General features: G+C 38.1%; 1 protein-coding gene across 1 annotated transcript; it reads right to left on the reverse strand.

The window, feature by feature from the left end:
• Window positions 1–4556: 4556 nt before the first annotated feature.
• On the reverse strand, window positions 4557–8585 carry LOC110921281 (CXXC motif containing zinc binding protein). The gene is made up of 4 exons (XM_022165573.2): window positions 7981–8585; window positions 5857–5961; window positions 5529–5696; window positions 4557–4878 (listed from the first exon to the last, which is right to left on the reverse strand). Exons 1-4 carry the CDS (start codon window positions 8080–8082, stop codon window positions 4738–4740), a joined length of 516 nt encoding a protein of 171 aa, XP_022021265.1. The 5' UTR covers window positions 8083–8585; the 3' UTR covers window positions 4557–4737.
• Between the last annotated feature and the right edge of the window lie 13551 nt (window positions 8586–22136).

Consider the following 22136-nt stretch of genomic DNA (forward strand, 5'->3'; position numbering starts at 1 on the left):
TTCTTCTATTTTTAACGTTTTTGCTTTTCTTTTTGTGTGAGTTTTATTGTTTTGTGTTGGGATGAGCTTGGTATCGGTGTTAAAAATGGGTACCGGTACTGAAAGCATCAACAGTTGGGACTAAATTGGTATTGAAAATGTTTTAGTTCGGTTAATTCGGTATTGGTATCCGGTACAATTTGTTCATCTCTAATTATGTGTGAATTTCTAACACAACACAAATCTAAATTGACAGTGTTCATGTCACTTTCGGATTTAATATAGAAAAGTTAGGATCAGTTGAACACTTTTGGCTAAACTAGTCATGTTGGTGTTAACCCGAAAAATTCATGAGTTGACATGTTTAACCCCTTTATTTTTTATGTAATGACTTAATCTATTTCGATTTGCTTTTTATCAAAATTAAAAATTTAAAAATAAATTGGTGTATTTTAAGCATAATTGCTTCAAGAAAAAATTAATATGTAACTTTAGAATTTTAAAGTATTAATATGCTAGATAAAAACAATAATTATTATTCTGGCTTCAATAACCTGCTACACAGATTATTTTGGGTTTATGTGTATGACACGACTTTTCAAATCCGCTTCATGTTTGGATTATTGTAAATTTTTGTGTTTTGTCAAGACTGACCCATCAACTTGCGAAAAAAAACCCGTTAGACAACCTTAGTTTTTTTTAGTGTGTGGTTTTCAAGAAATTTAATACCTTTTATATTTTAGCGTTTGGTTTTCAAAGAAATTTAATAACCTTTAAATCTAATCAAGGGGATGTATGTACAAATGTACAAGGCATGTGTAATAAAATTAGGAACGAGCAAATACTTTTTGTTCAATTCGATACCGGTATTTTGGGTGGATTTACCTTCAAATACTCATATTGTACCAAACACTTTCGATACCAATACCCATTTTTTCTGATTTTGAGGATTGATACTTTCGATACTAACGAGCTCATCCCTAAATAAAACCTTCACGTGTCTAATTAGCAGATCTATTCAATTTTAATTTGATAGTTATAAATAAAGTGATCACTAGTTATGATTTTTGTAATGGTTTATTTGAAGGAAAAAAAATAATAAAAAGTTACACTGATGATTTTATTGTATGTCTAAATTTTGAATTATATTTTAAACTATTAGAAAGTTATTTACAATATATAGTGTAAGGATCAAATACAAATAGCTCTTTATCATATAAAATGATCTTAACATGAGAAGTGGAGGAAACACTTTTTTTTTGAATAAGAAATTCTCGTCTACTCAAGTATGATGTTTAATTGTAAATTATATATAAAAAATAGATTTTGAGACTAAAATACGGCTTAATAAGATGGGAAAAAAGAATTCAAAAAAGAAAATCTCTTTCACTTCTTACGTTAACCAGTTTATATGTTAACACCCATTTATACCATAACCTTATTCATAATATTTAAATAATTTGATATTTTATTACGGTGATAGATATTAATCCGTCTTACATGTCTTTGACGTGGATGTGTAATTGTCTTTTTCCCATCTATCATTATTTTCTTGTGTTTAAACTCAATTTAAGATATCATCAATGCCTAAAAAATCAATTAATATTTCTTTAAAAGCATGTCTTAGTCCCGATCTACGGCCACCTTTTATTGTGTGTCAAGTGCCAACCACATATCCATCATCATACCTTCCGCCACAAACTCCCATCATGTGTTAGCACCAAACACCACAAATCTCCACCAAACACTACCCACCTACAAAACACATCTACACACTTGCAATTTGCATCACCACCTCACACTACCACACACCACCAAGCTCCACAACGCCCCGGCTCGTTACATTTTAACTGACCATGGGGCCTTGTAACTTTTAAGAAACTAGATTGCTCAAAACTTCACCGCTTCTTTCAACTTAGTAGGACTAAATCGTAACTTTGTATACTAAAGGACGCAATTCAAAATCTAGACATATTGTACGGATAATCCGTGTGCGTTTTTCCGATTTATATATGGGAAATTGGATTTTAATGATCCCACCTAGAGTTGGTTAGCCGATATTGGACCCACTTTTGAATATTGTCACTGGGAGTCCCACATTTTAAATGTTTTTTTTCTTACCGCATCTCCGTTAAAAAAACTTAACGGTGGTTCAATTCGGGTGTTTTAGAGCTTTTGATCAGACTAAGGATACAAATCGATTAACGTAAAAATTAACTCGAAATGATGCTCCAATTTGGGGAGTTCAGTAGCCTAATACAAGAAAGTCATCGTTCAAAAAATATTTCGGGTGTTTAAACTTCCAGTTTACAAAAATTAAGCCGTTTGGATCACCGTTTCGAGGTAAGTTTTCTATCAATTGACTCGTATCATCGTTCTGAATAAAAGCCCCAAAACATCAGTTTGAAATTCGGAAGAAAAAAAAACTTTAACGGTGCAGTGAGAAAAAAAAATATTTAAAAGATGGGACTGTTAGTGAGAATATTCAAAAGTGGGTCTAATATTGACCAACCATCTCTATATGAGATTATTGAAATCATAGTAAGGTACATTTCTATAGTCAACTATAGTTTGTGTTGAAAACTACGAGTAAGGTTAAACTTTGGCTGATATAGATACATTTCTATAGTAAACTATAGTTTGTGGAAAACCATGAGTAAGGTTAAACTTTAGCTGTTATAGATGATGTGATGGTAAAGAATTTGATAATATAGATGGTTAAAGAAGTTATTGGTAATCATGTGATGGTATGAATTTGAAAAAGTAGATGATGGTTACCTTAGTAGCCATACTTCTAAAAGCTACATTTATTAAAATTGTTTTATATCAAGTTACATGCTATAGATAAATAATAATAACAGTTGGCCATGAAAGTTGATTGGCTTTTTATGTTTTGGTATGGTATATTTTGATATAAAATGATAAACAACACTTTACACTTTTAAAGATGGAAAGGATGTTGTTCCATGATTGATGATGAAGTACAAGTAAACTTTATTATTGATATAAAAAGGTACATTTTTCATCAATGATATAACTTATGAAGATTATAACTAATATGAAATTTCAAATTAATACATATAGAATTTAGTACAATATTTTTTCATTTTGTATCATGTTTTAAATTGAAAAAGCATTTCTTCAAGCTTTTATTATCTTCAAATCCTATTTTTTTCCTATGATTATAAGACTACACAACTCCCAGCAACTTATTATTCAGCTCAAATTAGAGATGGCCATAATCGGGTATTTTTAATACCCGGACCCGGTTCCTACTCGTACCCGGTTCCCCTCAAAGTTGACAGTACCCGGTTCCTCTTAAACCCGGTTCCGGGTCATACCCGGGTATTTGCCCAAAACACCAGAACCTGTTGTACCCGATTACGGGTATTATGGAACCGGGTTCGGGTCGGAACCGGTTCTGTCCTATATGTGAAGAAAAAGCCGACACTAATGCATGGAACCGGGTGCTCTTTGCTCATGTCTAGTCAAATCAATATTCAAATAAATATTTTGGAATTCGGAACTAGTGGAACCGGTTGTCGTATTATAACCGGTTGTTTTATTTAAATCAGTGTTTCAAATTCATATTTTCATACTTTCAAAGCTCTACCAAATTCATAGTTTCATTCTTGCTAAAAGATTAGAGATATGGCATGCAACGATGAAGTAGTTATGGTTTTGGAAACAAAAAGGAACCCGGCAATATGGAAAAACTTTGATTTATGTTTAATGTCCGATAGCCACGAGATGGCAAGATGTAAAGGTTGCGGCAAGTTTATGAAGGCGCCGGCTAACTCCAACAGTCAGAAATCGGTTCCAACGGTCAGATTTGTATTAAATGTTGATTATGACCGTTAGAATCGATTCCAACGGTAAGAACTGGGAACGGGCTGAATCGATTCCAAGTGATAGTATGTTCTGTGGTGGGCTGTTCTGTGGTGGGCTGAATTAGTAAACTTGAACAAACAAGCCCACCTTTCCTAAACTTTAAAAATTAAAGTGGCACCGGGTACGCATGCAAACCGGGTACGGGTAGGAACCGGGTACGCATGGACACCGGTCACCGGGTACAGGTAGGAACCGGGTGCGGGTTGAAACCGGATATGGAACTTATTTATTTTTTTAATATGGAACCGGGTAGGAACCGTCAGGTTTTTTAAACCCGGAACCGGGTATGCTTTATACCGGGTTGGGACTGGAACTGGTTACGGGTAGGTTCTAACGGGTCGGGTTTGGAACCGGTTATTATGCCCATCTCTAGCGGGGATTTTGTGCACAACCAGGCCGAGGACAAAAAAAATCAAGCTTTGGGCTTTTCAGGCCCAGGCCCTTTGGACACTTTGGATGCATTTGCCAGCACCGAGAGTCCATTGACTCCATTCGTAATCTGTTAGTTACTTCGTTTTGTCAATAGATATTAACCTTGGTTAAACATACAAGTAACAGATGGTTTGAAAATTCTGAACCGAATTCAAGACCACAGGTCCTAACCGTACCCCCTCGCAGGACTAACTCGTTAAACCCAGGTTTTTACGTTTTGCCCGAGAAGTATGTCAAGTCATAAAGACGTGTCATCAAGCAAGCTAAGCAATTCGACCCTAAAGAGATCATTCATCACACATAACACTCGCGTCAACAGTTGCCAGCTTTTTTTTTACATCATAAAACGAGAACCGCAAGTTCAAGTCAACAGCAGAGAATTCACAAGTCTGCAAATTATCAGTTCCAATGCATATGTCGAAAGACATTACTTATCTAGAGATTTTTCTTACTCAAGTCAACCACTTTGAACATTGAACGCACGTTAGAGATCATCACCCCACATTCGCCCTTCTCGTCATACTCAGCAAAGTCCCCTCCATCCAGATTAATATCCTCAAACTTGGTTCCTTCAAGCTAAAATCAAAATAAAAAAAAATTACAATTATGCCCCCATCAACATCTTGTTCTTTATGCACTTATAAGTACTAGGGGTGCAAACGAGCCAAGCCGGAGCTCGACCAGGCTCGAGGTCGAGCTTGATTAACTTATGAGAGCTCGAGCTCGGCTCGGTTTGAGCCTTGTTTTCAAAGCATGAGCTCGACTTGTTGGTAGTTTCTCAAGCTTGAGCTTGGCTCGGGCTTGGTTTGGCTCGTCTATAATCTATTACTTACATATTAACTAAAAATAATACAAATAACACTCATTTAGGGTCGCAAGCTCGATAGGTGAAGCTCGGGCCCCGGCTCGTTTACTAAACAAGCTTATTTTTAGGTTCGGGCTCGGCTTGGCTCGTTTACTAGACAACTTTAAATAAGGGGTAACTGTTATTAAATATTAATAAAAACTAATATTATACCTAAGGCTTGACGAGCCTGACGAGCTTCACATGCCAAGCTCGATAAAAAAAACGAGCTTTATTTTAGGCTCAAGCTTGGCTCAGGCTCGATAAGGCTTGTTTCGAGCTTTTACTCAACCCGCTCGGCTCGTTTGCACCCCTACTTATAAGTGACTATCATATGATGAAAGCAATCACTATTTGATGTCGGTTATGATTTATGACTTACAGATTCAGCTTTCCATCCACTGCTGAATGCAAAATCCAACGGTTCAAAACCCCTGCAGTCAAATACCATTAACGGAGCATGCTTTCCGGTCTCACTGTCTTCATGAGTAAGCGGAGAGCCTCGGCCCGGGATCATAGTAACAGTTCCTTCCCTTTTACAGAACTTACACTGATACAACCACAAACACAGAAACAAATAACATCGTTTAATATTAACCATAGTCATTTGTTCTTTTTTTTTCTTTTCTTTTTGAGTTGAGTTATGATACTAGTATATTATATCAGTTTGATTTATTATGAAGTTAACGTAGAGATGAAGAGATGATAACCTTTTGGATAAGATTGGTGGTGCCCTTTTTTACCAGAGGAAGTTCCTCGCTCAGGCTTACACATGTCTCTTTATCAGTCACCTCACCACAGTTTTCACACTTCAACTACACAACAGATGTAATGAAATGATATATGTAAGTAAACATTACAAAAATTATAAACTGAAAGTTCAGGTATTCTGAAAGTGGTTTGTATGGTTATTACTTATAATTCAAACAAGGTTATCCTGATAATAGACTAACTTGAACAGTGAATGTTCATGCACAATATGTTCGTGCACAATAAGGCACATCATGTTCATGCACAAAATAATTGATGAGCATATGCAGGAAGATAGGCATACCCACAAGGCCATGACACATGATTTGTTGATGAAATATAAGTACAAATACAAAAATAAAATATCGATGAGCACACAACAGGAATCTTCAGGAAGGTCCCTAACTATGAGAAATGCATATATTAATGTAAGATATGTTGAGATAAATACATATTTTGGTGTTATAGATTCTTGTGTGATAAAATTCAAGAAGAACTAGACAAAATTTGACTTTTAATATGCAGTGATGCCTTAACGATATGAATGTCCATGCACACAAATACACATACGCACACACTTAATACAGATACCCGTACATATATTAGTCTTCAACTAGAAACAACTACTGAGATAAGCATGTGAATGCATTGATTATGAGTCCACTGTTAGAATCCGTCTACCACGATATGTATCACTAAAAAGTTGCAGCACATGTGATAGAAGTATATGATCACACCCATCAGCCACTGCAACTCAAACTTTATGATGGAAATGTTGCATCTACTGGAGCAAAGAGCAACCACCACAAAATGATGAAACTAAAAACTAACTATATATACATACAGATTCAACAATTGAAAGTTAAAAATAAGGAACATGCATATTACTTTATGAAACACTACCACAGTCAGTTGTTAAAAAAACAAAGCTACATGAGAATTACATCTACGAGTCTAAAGATGGAGAAGACTGTGACAGTGGATTACAATTTACAACTAACAGATTGTTTAGAATGAAATTTAGATATGTGACAATACTAGATGTTACAGTAGCACACCAAGTAGACACACAAATGACAAAACCACCAATCGGAGATATATTGAAGCAAATATCCGTTATATTATCGATGAATACGCTAAAACATTACACTTAGAAATTAAGCAAAATCATCATCATCATACTCAGTAAATCCCACCAATAGCAATGCTAAGGTAGGGTCTGAGGAGGGTAAGATGTAGACAGCCTTACTTCTACCCCCGTAGGATAGAGAGGCTGCTTCCAGTGAGAGCCCCGACTCGATTGTAGTTTTGCATCAAGCCTTGGACATAAGGCACAAACACTTAGCAATCGGGACAAAGACCGATTGGTGCATGTACCCCCTTGTCTTTTGGCTATCAACGCCACTACATGATGCATGATTAACCGTCCGTCGCTTTTAACGTTATTTTCACGAAATTAGTAATATAACGTTAAAATTAGTGCAATTTCACTTTTGCCCCCTAAGCGCCCACACATACATACATTATATGTGCACACTGCAAGCGAGGCGTATAACCAGACAATAATGAATTGTCAATAAGTTACAATACTTCATACCTATGGTGAAGTGTGAAACATATAACCAAACAGCTTGACAAATGAGGCATCAAAAGCTCATGAAAGTCAATAATCAAATACAGATTACAGAACACACATAACCAAAGCTAATCAACTGCGAAACAAAGAAAATAACACACATGACAACATTTAGGGTTACAGTGACACAATTAAAACCTCTAAACAGATACTGATAGTAAAACTGTAACAGAAAATGTAAACGAACACTTTAAACGGATCGATCTAGAGCCACAAACAACAGAATAACAAATCAAACAGCGAAAAAAGTTGAAAAACCCTAATTCTATAAAATAATCGATCGAACATAAAGTGCAATGGAGAGATTAAATTTTAAAACAACAATCGCCACAAACAAACTAAACAGTCAACACAACAATCGCAGATTTCAGCCAGATTTAAAGCATCAAAACATACAAAAAACGAATTATCGATAGATTGCAATATGTTTGTTGAAAACTGAGAAAACCTTGAAGTAGTAGGTGAAGTTAGGATCATCAACACCGCCTTTTGGCTGAAAGTTTGTGAGATTTTCGAGCTCTGCAGTGATGTACAGCATGAAGTTCACCATATTTTCACACACTCTGGAGAATGATTCTTCGAGTGGAAATGAAATGAAATGATGCTTTTGTTTTGTTTGCAGGAACTGTGGGTATTTTTCAGCACCGTTTGGAATTACCGTTACCGTTATCTATGTAAAGTTATTAGACTACGCTCGATGCAGCGTCGGGCCTACACACCGCCCCTAGGCTTGTCCCCGTCCTCCTTACGACGCCCAAGCCGGGTCAAATTTCAAAGAAAAATTCCCCTTGTTTATTAAAAAAATTATTTAATTTCTTTATAAATAATCACAATTCACCGCCACTTTTTAAACTGGACGAAAACCTCGGAGGCTGGAAGTTATAGTGCGGGGGCTCGAACGCACGATGTCAGATAAATATAAACGACAAGCCGGAATTTCACGACGAAGAGAACTTAGTTCGAGAGGAGGTACATCCCCCCTGGAAAGGACAAAGGCAAAAGGGCAGCGGCTGCAAAAAAAAAAAAAAAAAAAAAAAAAAAAAAAAAAACAAGCCTCCGGGCACCGCCGCATTTTGCGTAAAATGAGAAAAAAAGATCACTAAAAAATGAAATTCCTAGGATTTGAACTTTTAGCAATCTAGTATTTTTTTTTTTGAAGTTTAGGGTTTTTTTAAGTTATGTAAAATTTATAAATCATGTAATGTTTAAAAACATGTTGAATTTTTTGAAAAAAAAAAATTAAAAAAGGAGGGGAGGGGAGGTCCATCTTTGGAGGGGCATCCTCCTTGGATGTTGACATGGCGGGTGACGTGAAAAATTAAGTGGTTTAAGTTCAGTTTGTTACGAGTAGTAACTGAAAAAAAACCCCAAAACAATAAAATTTGTGATTTGTCTTGAGAATTTGGTTCTGGTTGATTGGTTTGCCCTCCTTAGTGGAGACGAAGGTTCGATTCCCGGATGGGCCATTTTCAATGGATATCTAGGTGAAGGGACGAACCAGGGCTTTAATCCAAGGTTCGAACCTGACTGTGGGTGAAGGTTTACAAATTTCATCTGGTTCCGCGCATCAGGGGGCACGGTCTCCTGGTGGTCGAAAAGTCGACCTTGAACATAGCCCTGCGCAGGGTGGGTTTACACGTGAGATTTTTTCCGTTAAAAAAAAATTGATTTGCTTAAAAGGTTATTGACATGTTTTATTACATATGCCGGGAAACATAAAAATGAATATCGATAATCGATATTGGTTCAGTTCGTCACGCTACTGATATGGTAACCGACACACACTCAGTGGCGGACCCAGGAATTTTTCTATAGGGGTGCGGAACATTTTTAAAAATTTTAAGCCCCAAGGTATATGAGTAAAAAAATCGGTTCGTATCAGGTCGGGTCGGGTCATGTAAAACAAACGAACATTAAACTAAATTTATATAATCATCAAAAACATGTAAACTTTGTTACAAACATAATTAAAACGTCGACGCCCTACGGGTTTTCATTTTTTGAAATCTATCCAAAACATCATTTAAAACTAAATTTTTAAACAATTCTTTCTCTATATAACATAAGTTCATCGCTCCATAACATAATGTTTCAATTTTAATTTTCAACTATTCAAGCCTAGAAATCATAACGTTAGTTGTAATCACCCTAAAAATATATAAACAACATAATCACCCTAAAAATCATCTAAAAAACCATAAACAACGTCAAATCACACAAAATTTTAAACCTATTTAACAACTTGATTGCCTTTTTTTCTCCTATAATATCAACCAAAGTCATCAAAATAACAAAGAAACTTACCCGTGTTCGGATTCCGGTTAGATTTGGTGTCAAACGACGATGGTATGGTGGCTGATTACGGTGGTCGCCGGCTGCTGGACTGTTGTCGCTGGGTGATGTTGTTCGTTGGCAGTGCAGGGACGCAAGAGAGGGAGAGAGTGGGAGAGAATTTCTAAAGGTTTTGGGCTTTAATTATTTTATTATAGTTTGAAATATTGTTGGGTTTGGTTAATGAGCTAAGACTTAGTGGGCTAGCTAGTTAGGAATTATAAGTGGGTAAATGTATGGGTATTTGGGTTTAGTTAGTTAGGTATTAAAAGTTATATAATTTAGATAGTATTTTTTTTAAATAAAAGTTTACTAAAAAATTAAAATATAAATTGATAACACTTTTTACCTAAGGGGTGCGGTCGAAAAATTCCATGGGGTGCGGACGAAAAATTCCAGGGATGCGGACGTGATTTTCGACGGAATTTAACACTAATTTTTTTTTTCCCTGGGGGTGCGCCCGCCCACCTTAGAGTGGGCTTGGGTCCGCCCCTGCACACACTATAGCTTACGATACCAAATAAATACTCTACTTCGAAACAAAATTTATGCTAGAACATCGAGAAAAAAAAATAAATACATTTGCGTATTCTGCTTTTTTTTAAGTTAACAGTACTTAGAAAAATTAAGTTAAAGAGTATATATAAAAAACATAGATGAAAAAATTTAAATACATTTGTATTCTACTTTTAGCCACCCCTGGATGCAGCCATGCTTGGACTAAACGTACAAGCAAACAACGAAAGTAGAAAACCGGAATTCGTAAATAACTTCATCTATGAAGGAAAATCGATATATTACACCAGCTAAATGAAATTAAGAATTAAAAGAAAAAATCGATTAGTACATAATTTTCTAAGCTAGAGTGGTTAGATAAATAATTTTGTTAAATAAAACTCCATAAAAAACCAAACATTAAGAAAATTTATACTTAACTTTTTTTTTTTTTTGAAAGGAGAACATTTTATACATAGCACCGACCCCCAACAGGGACGAGAACAAACTACAGACGGACTACATAACAACGAAATTACATCAATCTTCCCAACTAATCGATCTAGACAAAGACCTATTCTTATACCCAAGATAACCTAACGATTTTATGTTTTAAATGACTTTACCCACATTAACCGGCACATTGGAGAACCTAAACTCATTCCTTGACTTCCAAATCGGAAACCAAACCAAGCATATCTTGTTTCGATACTTATGTATCCCATTTTATTAGGGTCATGCTAATTACACACGCCCAAAATAATTTTCACACCCCTAAGCGCCACGCTATGGCCAAAGCGTGGCGCTTAGGGCGACAAAAGTTGATACGAGGTTTCGAATAACTGACTGACACAGAGACATAAAGGTGATACGAGGTTTCAGTCGCCCCGTGAACCCTAAGCGCCGCGCTTTGGCCATAGCGCGGCGCTTCGACCCCAAATGCTGCCTTTAAATCCCTGGACAGACTCGACATTCATAATTCGGATTGTTTTTTGTCGATCTTCTTTGCTCTATTAGTTACATGTTTTGAAAAAACGATGTCGTGGTTAAGTAATTATCTTTTCGGTCAATATTCTGACGAGTCAGTTGTTCCTGATTCTTACGAGGGGACCGCTGTTTCTGACTCGTTTGAGAAACCGGTGTCGTCCAACTTGAGGGAGACAGAGGTTGTATCTGGCATTCATTATCGTGATAACACGGTGCAGCTGGATTTGAATACCCCTGTGGAGGACCCTTACGCACAACAAGGTTATTCGAATTTCGGTTACGGTGGCGACTATAGCTTTGTACAGCAGGAGTGTTATCCAAACGACAGTTACGGTTGTCAACAGAGCTTACAAGGTTATTCGAATTTCGGTTACGGTGGCGAGCAAAGCTTTGTACAGCAGGAGTGTTATCCAAACCAGAGTTACGGTTGTGAACAGAGCTTTGAACATCAAGTCTATTCGAACCTCGGTGACGATGGTGAGCCGGAGGATGTGTCTGTTGACGAGGAAGGTTGTTACCCGGTTACATTTTCGTTTGATACAACGCAGACCTTTTCGTCACGTAAAGAGTTGGTGCGTTGGGTACAAGACACGGCAAAAGACAATGGTTACCTCATTGTGACTAAGAGGTCGAATAAAAGAGGAGAGAATTACAAGATTTGGTTTCAATGTACTTTTGGTGGGGAGCATAAGAGTATAGCTACACAGAGGAAAACGGGTAGCAAGAAAATAGGCTGCCCGTTCGAGATGATCGGGTTTTCGAAATCATCCGGCAGTGTTTGGAGGATCGAGGTGACGAAGGCGAAGCATAACCACGCTCCTATTGAAAACTTCGAGGGTCACGCGTATGCGAGAAGGCTTTCTTCGGAGGACAAAAAACTGGTTAAGGAATTGGCAGAGCAAGATATTCCCAACCAAAGTATCTGACGAACGCTGACAAAAAACAATCCGGATCGATTTCAAGGGGGTGGGACGAGCAGGTATTGAAAATTACATGCCGATGCCTGAGACGGGGTTTCTTATTGCCCAACGATACGGTGTGATTGTTCACACCTTCGACATTCGTGGGAGCGATACAATTTTCCCTCTGCTGGGCGGGCCAAACGAAGCTGAGGAACCTCACCTGGTGGTTGCGGTTGTGTTCGTCGACGATGGGCATTTCATACATGTAGAGCTTGGAGGTTGTTATCCAATGCCTCCCCCAAACCTACTCTGGACAGCGAACAGAACAGAGCGCGCAGCAGCCTGGCATACATTATACAGGGATCAGATCAACGCGTACGAAATGCTTACGTATCGTGCCCCTGACCTTAATGTAACCCCATATGTTCACGATGTATCTTAAATGTGTTTAATAATAATCACGTTTGTGTTTGTTCAATATACGCGTTACATCACGTTAAAAACCGAATGTCACCGACACGACCCAATCAGATTCAATACGCACTTGTACGACCCGAAATGACAATATACATCATAATACTACAATTAATGAAAAAATACGTCATGTTCATGTACGGTAGGCGGCTGATACACATAACACTTCTCACAGGAGTACTTGTGCTTTCAAACCTAAATGATACGAGATAACGGAATAAGACATCACACGTAACCGATTTGATCCGGAACTTGCAGTATAGTCCATATATATTAAAAAATGATGTATAATGGAAAAAACGGAAAATTTAGACTATTTATCGACGTGTTTGTGAATTAAAAACAATTTTAAAAAATTTAAAAAATGCCCAAAACGCCCCGCTATGGTCATAACGCTGCGTTTTGGACCCAAAGCGCCGCGCTATGGCCATAGCGGGGCGCTTCGGTCCCTCGTTATACACTGAAGCGGGGCATCTTCTCCCCCACTTCACCCAAACCCAAAAACACACACCAAAGTGCGATCTCACACAGTCGAGCCATTTTCGGAGATTTTCGAGCTTTTCAACCGCTAAAAGGTGCGATCTCAAACCCTTAATCGTTTCTTTACACTATACATGTTGATTGTTGTGTTGGTTGTTTGGTAAGATCGATTGTTGCTGGATCTGTTCTTCAGAATGAAGAACCAAAGCCGCGCCGAGGCCAAAGCGGGGCGCTTTGGTTCATGTTTATTTTTTTTATTATTATTTATTTAATTATTATTATTTGTTTAATATTATTAATTGTTTAATATTATTTGTTTATTAATATTTGTTTAATATTATTAATTGTTTAATATTATTTGTTTATTAATATTTGTTTAATATTATTATTTGTTTATTAATATTTGTTTAATATTATTATTTATTTAATATTATTATTTGTTTATTTAATATTATTTGTTTAATTATTATAATTTGTTTAATTATTATTAACTAGGGCATAGCGGGCTATGTTTAAATTTTAGAATTTTTTATTTTTATTTTAATACACCTGGCCAAGCGACGCCGGGCTAGCCACGCCCCGCCATACCCCTTTGAAATTGGCTTTTGGCCTTGGGTGCCCCATAGTCCACGTGTCGCACCATGCCCCCAACCCACGCCCCACCATACCCCACGGTCTTACCATGTGACGACAAAGGAGTGTAGTGTCCCGAGGTTCTGATAAACATAGAAGACATTCTTTACCAGGATCATTTCCAACTAAATTACCAATTCCATAAAACTCTTGCAACTCGTATTGCATTTCATTAACCCACAAGATCTGTTTGTCTACTCTTTTAAGTTTAAATTATGGACAGATATGAGTAGTACTGTAACACCCCAAAATTTATTTTTAATACTAGAATAAATGGAAAATGGGTAAATTAGATAATGGGAGGTTTACAAATCAAAGGGTAATAAGTCTTAAAGGGGTAATGTGTAAGATTATAATTAAGGAGGGTTTATTAATGTTAAAACACAAAAATAAATCCCCTGTGCGTGTTTGGGATCGAACAGGAAGCAGAGAAGAAGGGTTCACCCTTTTGTTCTTGTAAAAACTCACCAATTGACAAGGAAAAATCAGTGTTAGTTAGTTGCATGTTATAAGTTTCGATCATCTAAGCATTCCTTGTAAACTGGTAAGTTGAATTTTTGATTTTGGTGATGTTTATAATTAGGGTTTCGACCCAATCCTGAAATTTTGGTATGATTTGTGTTAATTAGATGTTAGGGTTACTCCCTAGAACAGAAATCATGCTTGGTTTTAGCTTGATTGAAAGAAATCTTATAAAACCCATCTTGTGAAATTATGCTATGAGTAGGAGGATTTTGGAGGTTATAATTATGTGTGGTTTGATATGAGATCTTGTTTACAATACATGAATGTTAGTTAAATTTGTGAAGACTAAAGGAATTGTTAGAACTAGAGTGATTATTGATGGCACATAGGATGAAGTAGTGAGTTATGCTTTAATATGTTGTACATTATGTTTTATTAGTGTGATGCACACTAGGTGTTCGATGAAATGCTTGAATGAACAACTATGTGAAATATTGAATGTAATGGAATGAAATTCCGAGTACTAAACAAATGAACGGATGTGTTAATATAGGCATAAAGGAAGAAGGCTCGGGTTCTAAGAAGTCGGAAGGCTCACCTGACAAAGGTATGTTTCGTGACGTACAAAACTTTACTTAAATTTTTGATTAGTAACTATGTCAAGCAATTTGTGTTATAATGGTTATTTCTTGCTATAATGGATACGGTGACTAATAAATAAATAGCAAATCCCTTGTGGATTTGGCTAGGTTAATGAAGGTTAAGCTATGATAAGCAAATCGACCGGTTCGAGTAACTAGGTCGGGTAATGATATGATACCATTCGTCTTGAACGGGTGGTTTTGTATGCTATACGAATGCGTGATGCTTAATCCGTTCTACGGATGGAAAGAAGAATTTACCTTGAAAGCAAATAACCCAATCAAACGGGTCGAATGCGTATGCTTAACTCTCATTGAGAGTGTTTATACAATACCCAAGTTTATGGGTAGTCGAATGCGTAAAACGGTTAAATGTTCATATACGGATGGAAGTAAAATTAAAGCATTATGATTTAGTGAGTACGATAACTAATCTTTGAAATTTCTTGTTAATGTAGGTAAATCCTCATCGTAGATTCTATGGCGAATTGAAGCGAGCACGTGATCACCACTTAGCATATCAAGCGCTTCCACTAGTTGTTTTAATGTTTTGGGTCAATGATTTTGAAAGTTTGTCCAAACTAGTTAGTAGATGTATTGGTCAAGTTTATGTTTTTCTTGGATTTAGTCGCGTCTAGTCGTAAGGGTCATGGAACATTTTGTATGAAAGTTGTTTAAAAACAGGTGCATGCTCATCGTACGAATGGGTCATGCCCAATTTTTGTCGGAAATATGAATTTGACTTGCTTTTACTAGCCTTAAAAGTTATCGTCGAAAATGGTTTTATAAGAACTAAAGAAGTGGGTCTAACAAGTTGGTATCAGAGCCAAAGGTTTGAGGGATTCGAGCGTTAAACGAGGTGCTTGAACTCAAACCGATGGCTCGTTCGAAAGAGTGCTCGCTCCAAGATCGCCCAAGAGGTAACTTTAAAGTTATAAATAAGTTGCAAGTGTGTTCTTTTTATGATTTTGATAGAAATAATTAAAAGAATTTATGAGAAGGTCAAATGATGAGTTCGGGAGCTGTATAACCTGAACGGAATGGAAGGAATCGAATGAGAACACTTAAAATTGGAACTGCAGCGTTTTTGCAAAACGGAAGCCCGTCGCCGACGGGTTAACCCCGTCGCCGACGGCATCCTCTTGCCCGACGCCTAAACTACCTGCCGACGGGAAAAACCATCCGACGGTCATTATACGAGCCCGTCGCCGACGGGCACATAGCCGTCGCCGACGGCTTACATTATGCCAAAATGCTGAAATTGTTTTGTTTCTCATGCTTGGTGCTACCGGTCTGTCCGAAAGCTTATTTCATGACTACATAGTGTCCATATAAGGCTTAATAAGTGTATGAAATCACAATTAGCGATTATAACGAGAATGGATTCGTAAGAATCAAAAGAAACGAAACAAATGGCATGAATTGGATTAAGTGAATGATGATTAATGAATAATGATATGCTGAAAGTTTTTAATTTGTATTAAACAAGAAGCATGATGTTGTGTAGATGGCTGATGCAAGAAATGTCAATGAAGATGATGACGCAACTCGGCAAGAAGCATTTAATGGTAGGGTTACGGAGGTGGCGGAAGGGGTTATGCAAGCCCATCTTCCGCGATTAGCTCAAGAGGTGGAAAGCCGGGTTTTGGGAGTCGTAGATGCTATGATGACTAGCAAGATTGAAGAACTGAAAGAATTATTAGAGGGATCTAGAAACAAAGGCAAGGAACGAAGGTGCACGTATAAAGACTTCATGGCATGCCAACCCGCAACGTATGATGGTAAAATTGATCCGATTGCATGCCAAAGATGGATTTCAAATATAGAAGCGGTGTTTATTCGAAGTCGTTGTGATAACGAAGATAAGGTGATGTTCGCTACCGGCCAACTCACTTTTCAGGCAAAAGATTGGTGGGATGCACACAGTAAAGAGATAGGCGAAGAAAGGCTCCAAACAATGACCTGGCAAGAGTTTAAGGACCCTTTTATGAAATATCACTGCCCTCAGTCAGCCATTGATAAGATTCAAGAGGATTTCTTACGCCTCCGACAGAAAAACGAAACGATAAACGAGATATCGAACATTTTCTTGGATAAGATGAAGTTTTGTGGAGAGTTTGTGCAAACTGAAAGGATGAAGATTAATCGCTTTTATGGGGTGTTAAAGGCAGAATTTAGGGAGTTCATCACTCCCTCGAAGTGTGAGACTCTTGATGAGCTAATCAATCTAGCGCGGGATAGAGAAATCGAAATCAAGAGGCAAGAAGAGCGTGGAGAAAAGAGGCCAAATGAAAAAGGTGGAAGTTCGACCCCGGCCAAAAAGGGGAAGTATCAAGAGCAAGGAAGAAAAGATAAGTCGAAGAGTGGTATCACGCCGTGCAAGACTTGTGGAAAGCTTCATACGGGGGAATGCTTGTTAGGCAAGAAAGGGTGTTACAAATGTGGTAAGGAAGGGCACTCGTCTTATCAGTGTCCAAACAACCCGAAGACTTGCTTTAATTGTTTTGAAAAAGGGCATGTTAAATCGGAATGCCCAAAACTTCAGCAAGAGTCCAAGAAAGAAGATAAGAAGCAAGAGGGTTCTAAAGCGAAAGGGAGGGTGTTTCAGATTACATCCGAAGAAGCCAAGTCTCACCCGAATGTGATTTCAGGTATCTTCTTACTAAACTCCATACCGGTTTATGTTCTATTCGATACTGGAGCTACCATGTCATTTATTTCGAATGAAGTTATACAACATCCGTCCTTTAAGATTGAACGATTGTCGACGCCTTTAGAAGTAGAAATAGCTGATAGTAAGATCCATATGCTACACGAGATATGTAGGAAATGTAAATTCATAATGGAAGATGAGGAGTTCGAAATTGATCTCATACCTATGGTCCTAGGGGAATTTAAAATGATAGTGGGAATGGATTGGTTGGCACGATACCGGGTAGAAATTAATTGTGAAAATAAGATAATGTCTATTCAAGCCCCAAGTGGAAGGCAATTGAGTATTCAAGGGGAAAGAAACGTAGAAACCAAATTGTGTAACCTTATCCAAGCCTTTAAATACATACGCAATGGAAGTAGAGCATACCTGGCTTATGTGGTAGACGCTCAGCAAATTCTTCCGAAGCTTGAAGACGTTGAGGTCGTGAATGAATTTCCGGATGTGTTCCCGGAAGAATTGCCGGGACTCCCTCCCGAAAGAGAAATAGAATTTCGTATCGAATTAAACCCGGGTGCAAAGCCAGTTGCGAAGGCTCCCTATAGACTTGCTCCCACCGAGATGCGGGAGTTAATGACACAAATACAAGATCTTCTAGATAAGGGCTTCATACGCCCAAGTGTGTCGCCTTGGGGAGCACCCGTCCTATTTGTTAAAAAGAAAGACGGGTCGATGCGTATGTGCATCGACTATAGGGAATTAAACAAGCTGACTATAAAGAACCGCTACCCTTTACCTAGAATTGACGACCTTTTTGATCAATTACAAGGGGCGAGTTGGTTCTCCAAGATAGACCTGCGTTCGGGGTATCATCAAGTTAGAGTACGGGAAGAAGATATTCCAAAGACTGCATTCAGAACCCGTTACGGGCACTATGAATTTTTAGTCATGTCTTTTGGATTGACGAAAGCGCCGGCTGCGTTTATGGATCTTATGAACCGGGTGTGCCGACCCATGTTAGACAAATCGGTAATCGTGTTCATAGATGATATCCTAGTCTATTCGCGAAGCAAAGCTGAACATGCAATGCACTTGCGTGAAGTACTCGAAATTCTCCGCAAGGAGAAACTTTACGCAAAATTTTCAAAATGTGCCTTTTGGCTCAGAGAGGTGCAATTCCTGGGTCACGTAATCAACGCGGAAGGTGTTTTAGTTGATCCTTCAAAGATTGATGCTGTAATGAAGTGGGTCTCTCCAAAGAACCCAACAGAGATAAGAAGTTTTCTGGGCCTTGCCGGGTACTATAGAAGGTTCATACAGGATTTTTCGAAGATAGCCTTACCATTAACGAAACTGACAAGAAAGAAAGAAAAGTTTGTATGGGGTAGGGAGCAGGAAGAGGCTTTCCAAATGCTAAAGGAGAAACTATCCCGTCCTCCGGTTCTAACATTACCGGATGGAACTGAAGATTTAGTGGTCTATTCAGACGCATCACACCAGGGGTTAGGCTGCGTCTTGATGCAAAGAGGAAGAGTCATCGCTTATGCTTCAAGACAATTGAAGCTGCATGAAGTAAACTACCCGACTCACGATCTAGAATTGGCAGCGGTGGTGTTCGCCTTAAAGATTTGGAGACATTATTTGTACGGCACGAGATGCACTATCTACTCAGACCATAAAAGCCTCAAGTACCTTTTCGAGCAGAAAGATTTAAATATGAGGCAACGGAGATGGCTGGAGCTTATCAAAGATTATGATTGTGATATCCTTTATCACCCGGGAAAAGCAAACGTGGTAGCCGATGCGTTAAGCCGAAGAGAGTATCCGTCTCCTCTTCGTGTAAAGTCCATGAAGATGATTGTTACGCCACGATTACTTGAAATGGTACGTGAATCTCAAATGAAGTCGCTTGGAGCGGAAGACTTAAAGAAGGAAAGACTAAAAGGTGTAATCGATAAGTTAGAAGAAAATTCGACCGGACTCAAAACGCGATTCGGCCGAATTTGGATACCCCGATTTTGTGAAGTCAAGACTGCTCTACTCGACGAGGCACATAAGTCACGATATTCGGTCCACCCTGGAGCTACAAAGATGTATCGGGACTTGAAGACCAATTATTGGTGGCCGGGCATGAAACGCGACATAGTCAAATATGTCGCGAAATGCTTAACATGCTCCCAAGTGAAAACCGAGCATCAAAAGCCATACGGGGAATTACAACCCTTGAAGATACCGCAATGGAAGTGGGAGGAATTAACGATGGATTTGGTAACCAAGCTTCCTAGAACGAAAAAGGGGCATGATGCGATATGGGTAATCGTGGACCGACTTACGAAAAGCGCTCATTTTCTACCTATTAAAGAAGCCTACTCTTCCGAGAAAATGGCGGAGATTTACATGAATGAGATTATATCTCGACACGGCGTGCCCGTGTCAATTGTCTCGGATCGGGACACTAGATTTACTTCTCGTTACTGGCAAAAGTTTCACGAGAGTGTGGGTACGAAATTACACATAAGTACCGCCTACCACCCTCAAACTGACGGCCAGTCAGAAAGAACCATTCAAACACTTGTTGATATGCTGAGGGCGTGCGCCCTAGATTTTGGGGGAAGTTGGGATGACCATTTACCACTAGTGGAATTTTCCTATAATAATAGTTACCATAGTGGTATCCAAATGGCTCCGTATGAATTACTGTACGGGAGGAAATGTAGAACTCCTGTATGCTGGGGAGAAGTAGGGCAAAGAGAGCTTGCGCCAAGTGATTTAATAGCAGTAACAAATGAAAAGATTAAGTTGGTTAGAGCTCGACTGAAAGCAGCACAGGATCGACAAAAGGCTTATTCAGACAAAAGAAGACGTCCCATTGAATTTCAAGTCGGAGATTTGGTTCTGCTGAAAGTGTCCCCATGGAAGGGTATAATCCGCTTTCGCAAACGCGGTAAGTTAGGTCCTCGTTATATTGGACCATTTAAAATCTTGGCTCGTGTTGGAAAAGTTGCATATCGATTAGAATTACCGCCTGCTCTAGACGGAATTCACAATACCTTCCATGTGTCGCAGCTGAGAAAGTGTCTTGCGGATGAAACCGCGTTAGTACCACTCGATGATATTGAGTTGGACGAAGGGTTAAATTATGTCGAAAAACCAATAGCTATTAAAGACGTCAAGGTGAAGAAGCTCCGCAACAAAGCAGTTCGGCAAGTGTTGGTGCAATGGCGGCACCGAAAGGGGTCGGAACTCACATGGGAAGCGGAAGACGAGATGAAAAAGCACTACCCGTTTCTTTTTGGTACGTACACACTTAAGAATATGTTGGTGCCAGGTTTCGGGGACGAAACCTCCTTAAGGGGGGTAGACTTGTAACACCCCAAAATTTATTTTTAATACTAGAATAAATGGAAAATGGGTAAATTAGATAATGGGAGGTTTACAAATCAAAGGGTAATAAGTCTTAAAGGGGTAATGTGTAAGATTATAATTAAGGAGGGTTTATTAATGTTAAAACACAAAAATAAATCCCCTGTGCGTGTTTGGGATCGAACAGGAAGCAGAGAAGAAGGGTTCACCCTTTTGTTCTTGTAAAAACTCACCAATTGACAAGGAAAAATCAGTGTTAGTTAGTTGCATGTTATAAGTTTCGATCATCTAAGCATTCCTTGTAAACTGGTAAGTTGAATTTTTGATTTTGGTGATGTTTATAATTAGGGTTTCGACCCAATCCTGAAATTTTGGTATGATTTGTGTTAATTAGATGTTAGGGTTACTCCCTAGAACAGAAATCATGCTTGGTTTTAGCTTGATTGAAAGAAATCTTATAAAACCCATCTTGTGAAATTATGCTATGAGTAGGAGGATTTTGGAGGTTATAATTATGTGTGGTTTGATATGAGATCTTGTTTACAATACATGAATGTTAGTTAAATTTGTGAAGACTAAAGGAATTGTTAGAACTAGAGTGATTATTGATGGCACATAGGATGAAGTAGTGAGTTATGCTTTAATATGTTGTACATTATGTTTTATTAGTGTGATGCACACTAGGTGTTCGATGAAATGCTTGAATGAACAACTATGTGAAATATTGAATGTAATGGAATGAAATTCCGAGTACTAAACAAATGAACGGATGTGTTAATATAGGCATAAAGGAAGAAGGCTCGGGTTCTAAGAAGTCGGAAGGCTCACCTGACAAAGGTATGTTTCGTGACGTACAAAACTTTACTTAAATTTTTGATTAGTAACTATGTCAAGCAATTTGTGTTATAATGGTTATTTCTTGCTATAATGGATACGGTGACTAATAAATAAATAGCAAATCCCTTGTGGATTTGGCTAGGTTAATGAAGGTTAAGCTATGATAAGCAAATCGACCGGTTCGAGTAACTAGGTCGGGTAATGATATGATACCATTCGTCTTGAACGGGTGGTTTTGTATGCTATACGAATGCGTGATGCTTAATCCGTTCTACGGATGGAAAGAAGAATTTACCTTGAAAGCAAATAACCCAATCAAACGGGTCGAATGCGTATGCTTAAC

Source organism: Helianthus annuus, chromosome 17 (genome assembly GCF_002127325.2).
Source record: "Helianthus annuus cultivar XRQ/B chromosome 17, HanXRQr2.0-SUNRISE, whole genome shotgun sequence".
In the NCBI taxonomy this organism is placed as follows: Eukaryota; Viridiplantae; Streptophyta; class Magnoliopsida; order Asterales; family Asteraceae; genus Helianthus; species Helianthus annuus.

Bases quoted from the DNA above. Each gene is read 5' to 3' on its own strand.
- LOC110921281 (XM_022165573.2), bottom strand. From the start codon at position 8,082: ATGGTGAACTTCATGCTGTACATCACTGCAGAGCTCGAAAATCTCACA. The intron at 5,962-7,980 runs GTTTTCTCAGTT...TCTGTTGTGTAG, and splicing joins ACTTCACCTACTACTTCAAG to TTGAAGTGTGAAAACTGTGG. The intron at 4,879-5,528 runs GTAAGTCATAAA...TTTTGATTTTAG, and splicing joins GTGGATGGAAAGCTGAATCT to CTTGAAGGAACCAAGTTTGA.